General features: G+C 41.9%; 1 protein-coding gene across 1 annotated transcript; it reads right to left on the reverse strand.

The window, feature by feature from the left end:
• Positions 1-5076: 5076 nt before the first annotated feature.
• On the reverse strand, positions 5077-5905 carry LOC123605428 (olfactory receptor-like protein OLF4). The gene is given in 2 exon segments (XM_045492298.1): positions 5077-5130; positions 5132-5905. Coding segments are annotated over 2 exon segments (828 nt in total).
• Between the last annotated feature and the right edge of the window lie 7231 nt (positions 5906-13136).

Raw genomic sequence — 13136 nt, forward strand, 5'->3', positions numbered from 1 at the left:
AGGAATGGGAGTGGTTTTCGTCTGTTTGTTCTGAGTACTAATAATGCCTGGGGGCCGATGCGTCTCTGACCTTCCTGCTTTCTCCATTGAGGAGAAAATGATCTATAATCTAGCATCTAGGGAGGAATTCAGCATCCAGGGAAGGATTCAGACTTCCACAAGGAGACCTTCCTGTCAGACAACTCAGCCTCGTAGTCCGTGGATGAGAGGGTCAGAGGGAGTGGAAGTCGTGAACACTAAATGTCATCTCCTGAGGGCCAATCCAATTTCGCCCAGAGCATACCGCTCTGTCTGTGTGTTTGCTCGCTTAATTAAGTTATAATGTATTTATTCAGTGCTAATGTCAGATTCTCTGAATGACCGCCATTCACACTTTTGAAGATCTTTCTTATTCTACCATTCAATTGCTATTATGGCCATGCTAGAAAAATATGTTGAGATTGTGAAATTCAATTTGTGTTTCTAATCGAGTATAATTTTGTCCCCCAGGGGACATTGATCAATGTCTGGAGACACTTTGTCTGTCACGCTGGAGAGGGGTGCACAGAGGTCAGGGATGCTCTGAACATCTTACAGGGCACAGGACGCTCCCCACCACAGGGCAGGCTCTGGGCAGGATGGGTGCAGAGACTGGGAAACTCCTGGTGACAGAATGTCAGTATATGTAATACAGCTGCTTTCAGCTTCTGCGTTCAACCTTGTTACACTTACTCTTACCTCAACAAATTCAGAATAACCCTTTGGCTCCTATTGGAAAGTTTCAAGCCCAAACAGTGTAACAGTCCTGTAAGTTATTTTCCAGGCTGCTGGGTGAAGGAGACAGTTCTTGTTATTTTCCTAAACCATCCCTCAGTTTCAGCCAAGGTCATAGGTTTGATGACCATTCTGATTGGTTTTATTATTGTTATATGCCCATAGGTTATTCTCTCTCTCTCTCTTTTATTTTTAAAACATTATCAACATTTCAAATGATTTCCTGAGATCATTGTTTCTCAATTGATTTTTGCAACATGTTTTGATCATATAAATTTTAAATTTTATTTAAATAAATCTATCTTCTTACTTCTGAGATTATGGCTTTATTTAGTGGGTTTGCTCACCTGTGAATGTTATATGTAGTTTCCTTGATGTTCTGCTATATTGTATGGTTACACTTACACTGGGGTCATATTCCCTCTGAATTTTTGTGAAGTGTCTGAGGAGGGGACCAGTTTCATATTCTTCCAGATAGATATCCACTGATGCCAGTATTAGTTTAGATATCCCTTCATTCTAGATGTTATTTAGCAATTCAACCTTTTCCAATGAAACTGAAATACAACCTTGCCATATGGTCAATGTCCTTATACACTGAGACCTAATTTCTGAGTCATCCCACAAATACAAACTGAGCATTGTAGGAACATTATATATTACATTTTTTTGTGTGTAGGCCATTGACAATTTAATTATGAATCCATGTTGATATCATTAACAATTTCTTTTTTATAGCCAATTTCAGTTAGTTTTTAGTTTTCACATAATTTTGCTGTGGACAGTTGTTTGGAAACTAGTCATTTTAACCTGGTTTCATTATCCTTTATTTTTTAAATTCTATAATTTTTCATATCCTTAGGGTTTTCATACTAACCGTATATTCACACACATTTGTGACAAAAACAAAAGTGAACAAAGAAGGTGAAATCCTTCACTAGCGTATGTTTCTGTGTAGCACCAAGGACAGAGAACAATAATATAAATATACGGATGGCATCATGCGGTCAAGCATAATCATATGAAACAAGTTATTTGGTACAAAACTGGACTGTCGTGATGTCGGGAGCATTTACAGAGCATGGTCTGGGGAAGCCTCTGTCCACTGGCTGACATACAGAATGAGGATTCGAGGTGCCCCTTGGGTTTGTGAAAAAGACACCAATACCCAGAGTCCAAGAGTGTCAATATGAGGACGTCACATAGGGAAGGGAGACGAGCGCCTGGGTGGCTCAGTGGGTTAAGAGATCTCGTCTTGGTTTCAGCTCAGCTCAGATCTCACCGTTCGTGAGATCCAGCCCCATGTTGGGCTCTGTGCTGACAGCATGGGGCCTGCTTGGGACTCTCTCTGTCCCTCCCCTGCTTGTGTGCTTGCTCTCTCTCTCTCCCTCCTCCCCTGTTTGTGCTCTCTCCCTCTCTGAAAGAAATTAACATTAAAAGAGAAAGGGATAACAAGGCTGGCCTCACCTGCTGTCAGCCCCATGAAGACGAATTGCCCAAGTAATGATGCGAGAGGCACATGAAAGCGAAGTCTTCCGTGGTTGACCTTGTAACTGCGCCCCTTGCAGCCAATCGCGTGCGCTTCCTTTTGTGAAGTGTTGGCTTATCCCTTCGCTCATTTTTTCCCTTGGGCCCGCCATATGTAAGGTGTTTGACATGAGGAAGATATCGGCACTTTCGTCTTTGGGGGGAGGTAAATGTGTTCTCACATGGTTTTTGCTGGGCATCGGGGGAGGTGGTCGGGTTCAAAGCTGCCAGAAGACAGGAGGTTACTGTTCCTCACAGTCCCTCCGGGACCCTCTGAGCTTCTTGGATCCTTGAATTTCAATAAATAAATTTTAAAAAGTTGGGGTACTAACCTCTTTGGTTGTGTAATAGTTTAGCAAAAACAATTAGGAATTTCATTATTAGATCACAAGTTACAAACTGTCATTTTCCCCTCCTGATGAAGTGTTTATTAATTATAAGAGATACATTTCGATTTTCTGCAGCATAGACTAGCTTAGCACACTAAAGGGATTCTATGGTTTAATTTTGACAAAAGTACAATCTATGATGTAGAACTTTCAGGAGCTGTATTCTCTGTTGTCGAAATGGGCTCAGAGGAATTCAATGTGCTGCTCAAAGGCACAAACCAATCAGCATGTAGTCTTAATTGGAATGATGTCAGGATGTTTCCGGTTCTGAAACTCTGGGAAGTGGTTCCCACCAGAGTTGCTCTTGGGATTTTTGTCCATGTCTGAAGAGGTGCTTCTGCATATCATCTGCCACAGGACAGCACTTAACAAAAATAGTTATCCAGCTCCAAGGGTCAATGGCGAGAAGGTGAGGAAACCTGTTCCACGCTAAGGTTTCTCCACTTCACTGTGCACACAATTCCCCAGGGACTGTAGTTAAAATGCAAATTCTGATTCCTCAGGTCTCCAGGGGCCCCGAGGACCCTGCTTCTCTAACAAGCTCCCTGGTGGTGTTGATGCTGCGGGTCCTGGATGTGGAGCCCAGACTGAGAGCAAAGCTGTAGTCCCTTGTTAGGAGAAATTTAAATTAGAATTAAAGTTGTTAAGATGGCAATACTACCCAAAAATCTACAGATTCAATGATAATTTGAAAATAACAAAAATGGGGTATTCTTGGAAAACATTTTTATTTATTTATTTTTTTATTTATTTTACTTTATTTTATTTTATTTTTGTTTAGTTGGGTTTATTCTTTTCAAAGTCATGTGGATTAATTTAAGTGTCTCAAGTAAAACTTTGGTTACAAAATGACATGGTTGGCCAAGAAAAAAAATTTAGGAACTCACAATTTTTGGAAAACATTTTTTTTTAATTTTTTTTTTCAACGTTTATTTATTTTTGGAACAGAGAGAGACAGAGCATGAACGGGGGAGGGGCAGAGAGAGAGGGAGACACAGAATCAGAAACAGGCTCCAGGCTCTGAGCCATCAGCCCAGAGCCCGACGCGGGGCTCGAACTCACGGACCGGGAGATCGTGACCTGACTGAAGTCGGACGCTTAACCGACTGCGCCACCCAGGCGCCTCGGAAAACATTTTTAAAACCATCCTAAAATTAAATAAAAAATCTTCCAAGCATGAACACAGGATGTCATCCCATTTATTTACGTATTCTTTAATTTCTTTCAGGACCATTTTATTGTTTTTATTTATAAGTCTTTTGACGGCAATAAGTAACCAATCATTCACCCCAGCGAATAAATCCCCTTAAACACTGCCACTGCTATTCCATACTTGACTGAGAGATGTACAGCTTGAGAAGAAATGTAGAGCATAGTAATACAAAGGAGAGTTTAAAATTTGCTTTATCATAGTCGAGGGCATCTTTGACTCCAAGGCCGTATTAAGTCATTCTACGTATTTGAATTTCTGTTTCCGTGTAGACTCCACTGGTAGACAAGTTTTTGATAATCAGTTTTGCCAGTGACTGATGTAAGCACTGGGGACATAGAGCCTGAGAAGAAGATGGGATCCTAATTCGGAGAAAAAAGCTGATGGTCTCTTATAAAACACACTTTTCTGTTCATCAGGAAGAGCAGTTATTGTAGTGATATACAAAAGAATGACAGACACAAAGTGGAAAACTGTGGTATCAGATTAGAATAGAATAGAATAAAATGAAACAGAATAGAATAGAAATGAACTACTGATCAAACTGAATTTTTTCCATCAGAGTGGTAACAAATGAATATTCTTTTAGGAAAACTAAGGACATATTAAATGGGGTAATTTTTGTCATTTGGGAATAAATTATTCTTAGGAAATCCAAGCAGTTCCATTAGATAAATAGGAATTCCTAAATTTTCCATATCACAGGTTTGGAATCAATTTACAAATAAAGGTAAAGGATCTGTACAATGAATACTCTAGAAGGTTTATGAAAGAAATTGAAGAAGACAAAAAGAAATGGGAAAACATTCCATGCTCAGTGATTGGTAGAAATAAAGGAAGAAAATGGAGGAATAATGATTGCATATCAGAGTAAGGTAAAAAATAAAAGTCTTTTAAATAAGTAAGTAAATTGTACTGAGTAGTTGAAAAAATAAAAATTCCAGGAAATAAATGAAAGAAGCACTTTCTATAACCACAATTTGCTTTAAACACACACACACACACACACACACACACACACACACACCTTATTCGTTTAAGACCATGAGGCCTGCAATCATGGGAAGTTCTTCAACCCCAGGACAATTGGAACTTTTATAGCTACCATCCCAGAGAATCTCCTCAGAGCCTCCTTTATGTCTCTGTTCCTCAGGCTATAGATGAAGGGGTTCAGCATGGGCGTGACCACCGTGTACATCACCGAGGCTGTGGCACTTGAGTGGGAGCTCTGGGCAGCAGCAGAGCTGAGGTACACTCCCAGGCCCGTACAATAAAATAGAGAGACAACGGAGAGGTGAGATGCACAGGTGGAAAATGCCTTATACTTGCCCTGAGCTGATGAGATTCTCTGTATGCAGAAAGCTATCTTGGAGTAAGAGTAAAGGATCCCAATGAAGGGACCACCACCCAGCAGCATAGCTGCAAGATACATCACCAAGTTATTTAAAAAGGTGTCAGAACAAGCCAGTTGGGTCATCTGATTGAGTTCACAAAAAAAGTGGGGAATTTCTACCTCTGTACAGAAGGACAGCTGCAACACCATTAAGGTTTGTAACAAGGAATGCAGGACACTCATGATCCAGGACACCAGAACCAGCAGTCCACAGAGCTGGGGTTTCATCATGACTGTGTAGTGCAGCGGGTGACAGATGGCCACAAACCTGTCATAGGCCATCATGGTCAGGAGATATATGTCCAACACTGAAAAGATTAAGAAGAAGTCCATCTGTGTGATGCAGTCATCATAGGTTATAACTTTACTCTGAGTCTGGATGTTCACCAGCATCTTCGGGACGGTGGTGGAGGTGAAGCAGATGTCTACAAAGGACAGGTTGGCCAGGAAGAAGTACATGGGCGTGTGGAGGTGGGAGTCAGAGCTGACGGCCAGGACGATGAGCAGGTTCCCAAACACAGTGATCAGGTACATGGAGAGGAAAAGCCCAAATATGAGGGGCTGAAGTTCTGGTCCCTCTGAAAATCCCAGAAGTAGAAATTCTAATAGTCGTGTATCATTTCCTGGTTCCATGAGGTTGAACTGGCCCCCGGAAAGAGGAAAGAGATATCATCAATTTTCACCTGAAGGCATGACTCACATAGTTGAAAGGGTCCAATTTATATTGTGCAGTCAAGAAGTTAATTTCATTGTCTTGTGTATGGATTGTCCCCTTGAAAGGATTCCCTCTCATTGCATCTCTGATTAGGCATTTTGGTCTCATTCTCTGCATTCCCCAACAGAGGTCGTGCATTTTACTCTTTTACTAAGAATATCTTTCCTGCGTTGGAGGAGTATGTACTGAGTGTCAAATATGTTCCAGGCATTGTCTAGGCCATGAGCACGGGATACTGAAAACCAAAAGCCACTATAATCTAATGAAGGAGAGTGATTAGAAACAAATAAAAATATTAATAAGACATCAGAGGGTGTTAAGAACTTTGAGGAAACCAGGGTCAGTGTAAAGCAGAGTGTGGTGACGAGGGTTACTTTGTAATTGGTGTTTTTTCAAGAGCGGTGAACAGGTGACCTTAGAACAGAGACCTCAAGGAAAGGAAGGCAGGAGCCCAGAGCCTGTCTGGGGAAGTGTGTGCTGGCCGAGCGAATGGCCTCTGCTAAGGCCCCGAGGATGATACTACTTCGAGCTATTTGGGTCCAAAACAGGAAGCATGTTTGGGAATGGAGAATTACCAGGAGAGATATCAGAGATCATGTCAGGCAATTTCAAAGAAATAGGTGGCCTCGTTGCTGGTTCCCCTTCAAGAGAAAGGAGTCACTCACCCACACTATGTACTGCTTGTATTTTAGAATCTACTTGCAAAGGCATCCTTTAAATTGACATAGAGCCCCTACTGAACACCATGTGTTGATTTCTGGCCTCTGTGTTACAAGAGTCATCTTGGAATATATTAGACCATATACCTCTGCTCTGTATGCGTATCACATTCCACAAGGTTCACACACACACACACACACACCCCAAATCATTGCTCTCTGGGCTGTGTTCTTTCCATGAGTTCTCAACCCTCACCCCAACAATTAACCTCGGAGTGGCTCTAACTCAAGATACCCAGATCCATTATCATTCCCCTAAACAATGTAAAATGGTACATGAATTTCAATGAATAAGCTTCCCAAGAATAAATACAATCACCAGTCTCACCTGGATGGGAGCTCTGAGGGAGAGGTGCCCATGCGGCAGTCTGAATTTCCCCTGGATGGTTGGTTATTGGTGGCGGCTAAACTCTGTCCCCACACAAGACAGCAGGAAGGAAGCTAGCATGAGTCTCCCAGCCAAGCTTCAGACTCCAGAAGCAACAACCAGGTCCCATCAGGTGGTACAAGCAGAGGGACTTCACACAGGAGATACTTACAGTTTCCTCTTCTGTTGAGAGGGCACGTTTCCCTCCCAGTCCTCTGACCTACAGCACATGATTTCCTGGGGGACACTGGTGTGGACACAAGGGAGAGTTTTCCCGGAGATTGTGCTCCCAATAGACCAGGTTATAACCACGCATATCCAGGGTTGATTAATCCTTCCTTGTGCACACCGCTGCTCCCAGAGTACAGACCTCCCAGCACCTTATCCCAAGCCTGATTTCAGCATTTCCCCAAAGTCTAGGGCTAGCAATCTGTCTGGATTACACTCCTTGGACCTCCAAAATACCACGTGTTGATTGAGTTGTGACCTCTGTGTTACAAAAGTCACCTTGGAATATATATTAGACCATGTACCTCTTGTGGTGGAGACACAGCCCTGCCATCTATAGAACATTCCTGTTTTCCTTTTATTTTTATTATTTTTTTTAATTTTTTTTTTCAACGTTTATTTATTTTGGGGACAGAGAGAGACAGAGCATGAACGGGGGAGGGGCAGAGAGAGAGGGAGACACAGAATCGGAAACAGGCTCCAGGCTCTGAGCCATCAGCCCAGAGCCCGACGCGGGGCTCGAACTCATGGACCACGAGATCGTGACCTGGCTGAAGTCGGACGCTTAACCGACTGCGCCACCCAGGCGCCCCCCTGTTTTCCTTTTAAACAAAGAGGGCAACTAAGTTCCTTGATATAAACCCCAAGCACTACATACCTCAGCTTCATGACACATTTGCCAAACATTTAGGAATTTCACACTATGTCACAAGTTAAGAGCTGCTCTTTAGCCCCTCTTTGTGAGGCTTTTGTTAGTTGTATGGCATATGTTTAGATACTTTTTTTTAAATATGAAATTTATTGTCAAATTGGTTTCCATACAACACCCAGGGCTCATCCCAACAGGTGCCCTCATCAATACCCATCACCCACCCTTCCTCCCTCCCACCCCCCATCAACCCTCAGTTCTCAGTTTTTTAGAGTCTCTTATGATTTGGCTCCCTCCCTCTCTAACTTTTTTTTCCTTCTCCTCCCCCCCTGGTCTTCTGTTAAGTTTCTCGGATCCACATAAGAGTGAAAACATAAGGTATCTGTCTTTCTCTGTATGACTTGTTTCACTTAGCATCACACTCTCCACTTCCATCCACGTTGCTACAAAAGGCCAGATTTCATTCTTTCTCATTGCCACGTAGTATTCCATCGTGTGTATAAACCACAATTTCTTTATCCATTCGCCAGTTGATGGACATTTAGGTTCTTTCCAACATTTGGCTATTGTTGAGAGTGCTGCTATAAACATTGGGGTACAAGTGCCCCTATGCATCAGCACTCCTGGATCCCTTGGGTAAATTCCTAGCAGTGTTATTGCTGGGTCATAGGGTAGATCTATTTTTATAGATACTTTTTGCTTGGAAAAGCTTGGAATAGAAAAGTAAACAGATTCTTCCCTGTAGTTTCTGGAAGGAACCAAGTCTTGCAAACATCTTCATATTAGCCCAATGAGAGCTACTTCAGCTTCTGATTCACAGAATTATAAGAACATAATGTGTTTATTTTTATATTAATTTAATTTAATTTAATTTTGAAATAGAAAAGGCACAAGTGAGCAAAGGGCAAAGAGAGAATCCCATGAGGGGCAGAGAGAGAGAGAGAGAGAGAGGTGGGAGAGAGAAGTGGGGCTCACCTGACATGGGGCTCCAGATCATGAGCCCTGAGATCACAGCTGAGCCAAAATCAGATGCTTAATTGACTGAACCATCCATGCATCCAGCATAAATGTTTTAGAACACTAATGTAGTCATTTTACATTAGCATTAGGACTTTAATACAATTTTCCCAATTAAGTTTTGTTAAGACCCTGAGATTAAGCTTCTTCATTCATCCATTTAACTTCCCCTGGGTAAAGGCATTTTGTGTTGTAATCCCATCTTCAAGTAAAAGAAGAAATGTAGAATCAATTTGGAGTTATTAATCCTCTTTAACTGGTAAAGAATTTCTCAATGCATAAATTGAAACGTACTTCAGATTTTGATGTCTTTGAGACATTACAACAGGAAAAGTAAGTCATCATTTAAATGTATGTCTCTCATTTACTTTATATCTTTTTGCCTACATGTACTCATTCTTTTAAATGCATGTTAATTCAAACATTTATTCTGCAACTTTCCCTCAAGTTTCCTTTCAACGTAAACTAAGAGATTAGAAATGAGTTTGTGTTTAAAATGAATAAATGTGCGTCTCCTGGGTGGCTCAGTCTGTTAAACACCTGACTTGATTTTGGCTCACATCATAATCTCAACCATTTGAACCACCCAGGCGACCCAATATCTATTCTTCCTTTTAATAAGGCGGAAAACTGACTTCTTCTGATAATAAACCTTGGGCACTAAACACATTGGCATCAAGACACTTTTGCCATCACCTACTTTATCACAAGTTAAAAGCTGCCATTTGGTTCTTTGTTATAAAATGCTTGTTAAATAGAACAAGATGTATTTAGATCCTTTTGTGTACTACAATGTGAGCTTAACATCTCATAGGGAGTTTTGATTTGATCTTTATAAACATCTTATCCCCAAGGAAGTACATTTATGAACTCCATTCTACATTGTAGAAATGGTGCTTGGTCGTGTCTTGTCATCTGTCCGAATTTAATATCTGAGTATGTGGTGTCCCTTGAGGTTGATTCTGTCAGGATGCTTCCGGTTCTCAAACTTGGGGTCGTGGTTCTCAGCCAGAAATGAATTTTCCCCTGGGACGTCTGTCAAAGTCTGAAGGGAAGCTGCCCAGCACCTACAGTCCCCAGGAAAACACCCCCAAAATACTGTTATCCTGCCACAAATGTCCACCATAAAAGGTGAGAAACCCAGCTAGACCAGCATGTCTCCAACTTCACTGTGCCCGTGAATCCACACGGATCCCACTACAAGTGCAAAATCTTATCTCACATCCTGGGTGGCCCAGAGATTCTGCATTTCTCCAAGCTCCTGAGTGATGTTGAAGTGCAGGTCCGGGTCTGCGGACCACTGTTTGATTAGCAAGAAGATGATCCTGTGTTAGAGATAGGTGTAGGTAGCGTGAAGGCTTCTGCACCAAATATTGTCCTTGCGTGCCTGTAATTGTGAAAGGATCGTGTATTCGCTCCTTCTTCAGGCTGTGTCAATTCTGTGCTTATTGATTTTATAAGTGACCAAAATAATACACTTATGAAAAAGACTTTGGAGTGGGCAAAATAAGGCCCTCCCAAATATGTTCATATCCTAATCCCTAGTATCTACAACATGTTATTTTTTATAGCAAGGAAGGATTAAGGTAACAGATTGATCGGAGCGGCTGATCAGCTGCCATTGAGAGGAAAAGAGCTGTGATTGTCCAGGTGGGACAAAGGCAATCACGACAGTCCTGCAAATGTTGAGGAGGGAGACAAAAGAGTTGGTGCTAGACAGACTTTGAAAACCTACCCTGCTGGCTCTGAAGGTGGAGGAAGAGCCATGAACCAAGAACTGCAGGTGACCAGTGACAGAGACTGGAAATGGAAAGGAAACAGATTCTCCCCTGAGCCTCCAGATGGACCACAACCCTGCAGACACATTGCTATGAGCCCGACGAGACTCCTTCAAAGCTTCTGACTCCAGAATTGTCAGAGTGTGTATTTGTTCATTTTAAGCAGCTAAAATGGGGACATTTTACAGCAGCAGTAAGAATCTCATAGGGACAGAGTCAATAAAATGATTTGAGGGAGCTGAGTTTAAGACTCTCAATTCATTTATCAGCTTCCCTTGGGTAAGGGCAATTGACATGGAAAGAAACCACATTAATAGAAATAAAATGAAATAGATTTTGAAACATTTTGCCCCTTTACCTGATACAGTGATTTCTGTGGGGCATCAATGTGAGTGTGGTCTGACCATGAATCTTTTGAGGCAGTGACACAAGAAAGGAACTCATGATCAGAATTATGGTAACATGTGATAAATTAAAATTTTGTGTCTATTACCACTTCCTTTTACATACGTTCTTTATTTAGTTTCCCTTTATTTTTTGTTGCTACAACCATTCATTCTTTTCAGTGCTATCCTGTCCAACTGTCTCTCAAGTCTCCTTGCAACATAAAAGATGAAATCGTAAATCATCTGTGTGTGTACATGTATGGGGAGTGTGATTATTTGAAAGAAAAATGTATACACACACACACACACACACACACACACACAAGACACAACCACTACACTTGAATGTTTTCTTTGAGTAAAAATGCATTTAATTTTTTTCCTTACAAGATTCATAGGAATTAACGTGTAGCATCCGCACTGCCTACAGAAATAAGGAAAGAGAGGCTCGGGGAGCTTGAATTTTTAACAATTACCTGAGAAAGCAATTAAAGCTTATGTAGACCCTTAAATTATACACAGATGGAAACTTGCACTATGTGCTTTTCATTATCTTTTTTGTAAAATTTTTAAACATTTAATTATTTTTGAGGAGAGAGAGAGAGAGAGAGAGACAGAGCATGAGCAGGGGAGGGTTGACAGAGAGGGAGACACACGATCCGAAGTAGGCTCCAGGCTCTAGCTGTCAGCACAGAGCCCGGTGGGGGGCTCGAACCCACGCACCTGAGCTGGAGTCAGACGCTTAAGAGACTGAGCCACGCAGGCACCCCATGTGCTCTACATTCTTGTGTAGCTCCTTTAACGTACCAAATTGTACCCTTTCAATATGCGGTGTATTGTGTATAATTATACTTCAATGATTTAATTGGGGACATATCTATGGAGCAGGGCTCAGAGGAGGATTTGGAGCACAGTTAGCTGACTCTCCATTACAGGTGTGGAGATAGCTCTTGTAACGGAAGGAAAGCAAGTTTATGTACGGATGTAGGCGCAGTGAGATGCAACTCAAAGAATACACATAAGCGTACTTAATTTGTAAATAGAAAACTATCCTACAAATCGAAATGTAGAAATAAGACCAAGAATCCGGCTGAAACAGAAGAGCATGACAGCCACAGACACAACGTCATGGATGGGCCCTAGAAATACCAGGTAGAGATTCAGTCCTGACCGCAGACCCGTGAGGAGCCCAGCAGAGGTCAGAAAAGTTTCCCAATACAATGCCGTTTGATTGTAAAGGTATGATTGACGAAGAGAACAAAAAGCATGAGAAATGTTGCTCGAAGTCAGACTCCCAACAACTGTAGCTCACTGATAAATCCCCAAGAAATGCAGGGAATGACATTCTCCAGGAACTCACGGCTACTCTGAGGCTGATGTTTTGTTGGAGACTAAAAGCACCATTATTCTCGACAGGAGCGAGACCTCCAAGGTCACTTTCAGCATACGGAAATTCCTTAGACGTTTATGTTATCTCTACATAACATCCCTTCCCTCCCTCCACTAACTTAAAAGTATATAATCACTCACTTTCCACAATCCCACTGCAGCGCTCTCTGGCCATGAGTCCTGCCGCCTTGCTGAGAGCACATTTTTTTGCACGGTAAAACAACTCAAAGATTCTTTTGTGACCATTGTCCTCGGCGATTCCACATCATTTTAACATCCCACGTGACAAGGAAAGAATGTTATACAGCAAGAGCTGACTGACACAATCATCTGAGCAACCGACCTAAACTAATTTGAACACGTTCTACCTTTTACTAGTGTCATATGATTTGACAATTGAGGAGGGCACTCATGACCATTCAGTGATTCAAGTGTATTTCTCATGACTTGATGAACAAGTGACCACGTGAGGGCTCCCTTCTGGGTAACAGGGAGAGTTTGAAGGACATGCACGTTTGTGCAGAAGAACTGGGGACCCTGAGCCACACCCCAGCAGGACATCCAGCTCTCGGGTGAAGCATCCTCTGGTCACGCAGGTGGAAGAGATTTCAGGGCA

The sequence above is a fragment of the Leopardus geoffroyi genome, chromosome A2 (assembly GCF_018350155.1).
Source record: "Leopardus geoffroyi isolate Oge1 chromosome A2, O.geoffroyi_Oge1_pat1.0, whole genome shotgun sequence".
Taxonomy (NCBI): Eukaryota; Metazoa; Chordata; class Mammalia; order Carnivora; family Felidae; genus Leopardus; species Leopardus geoffroyi.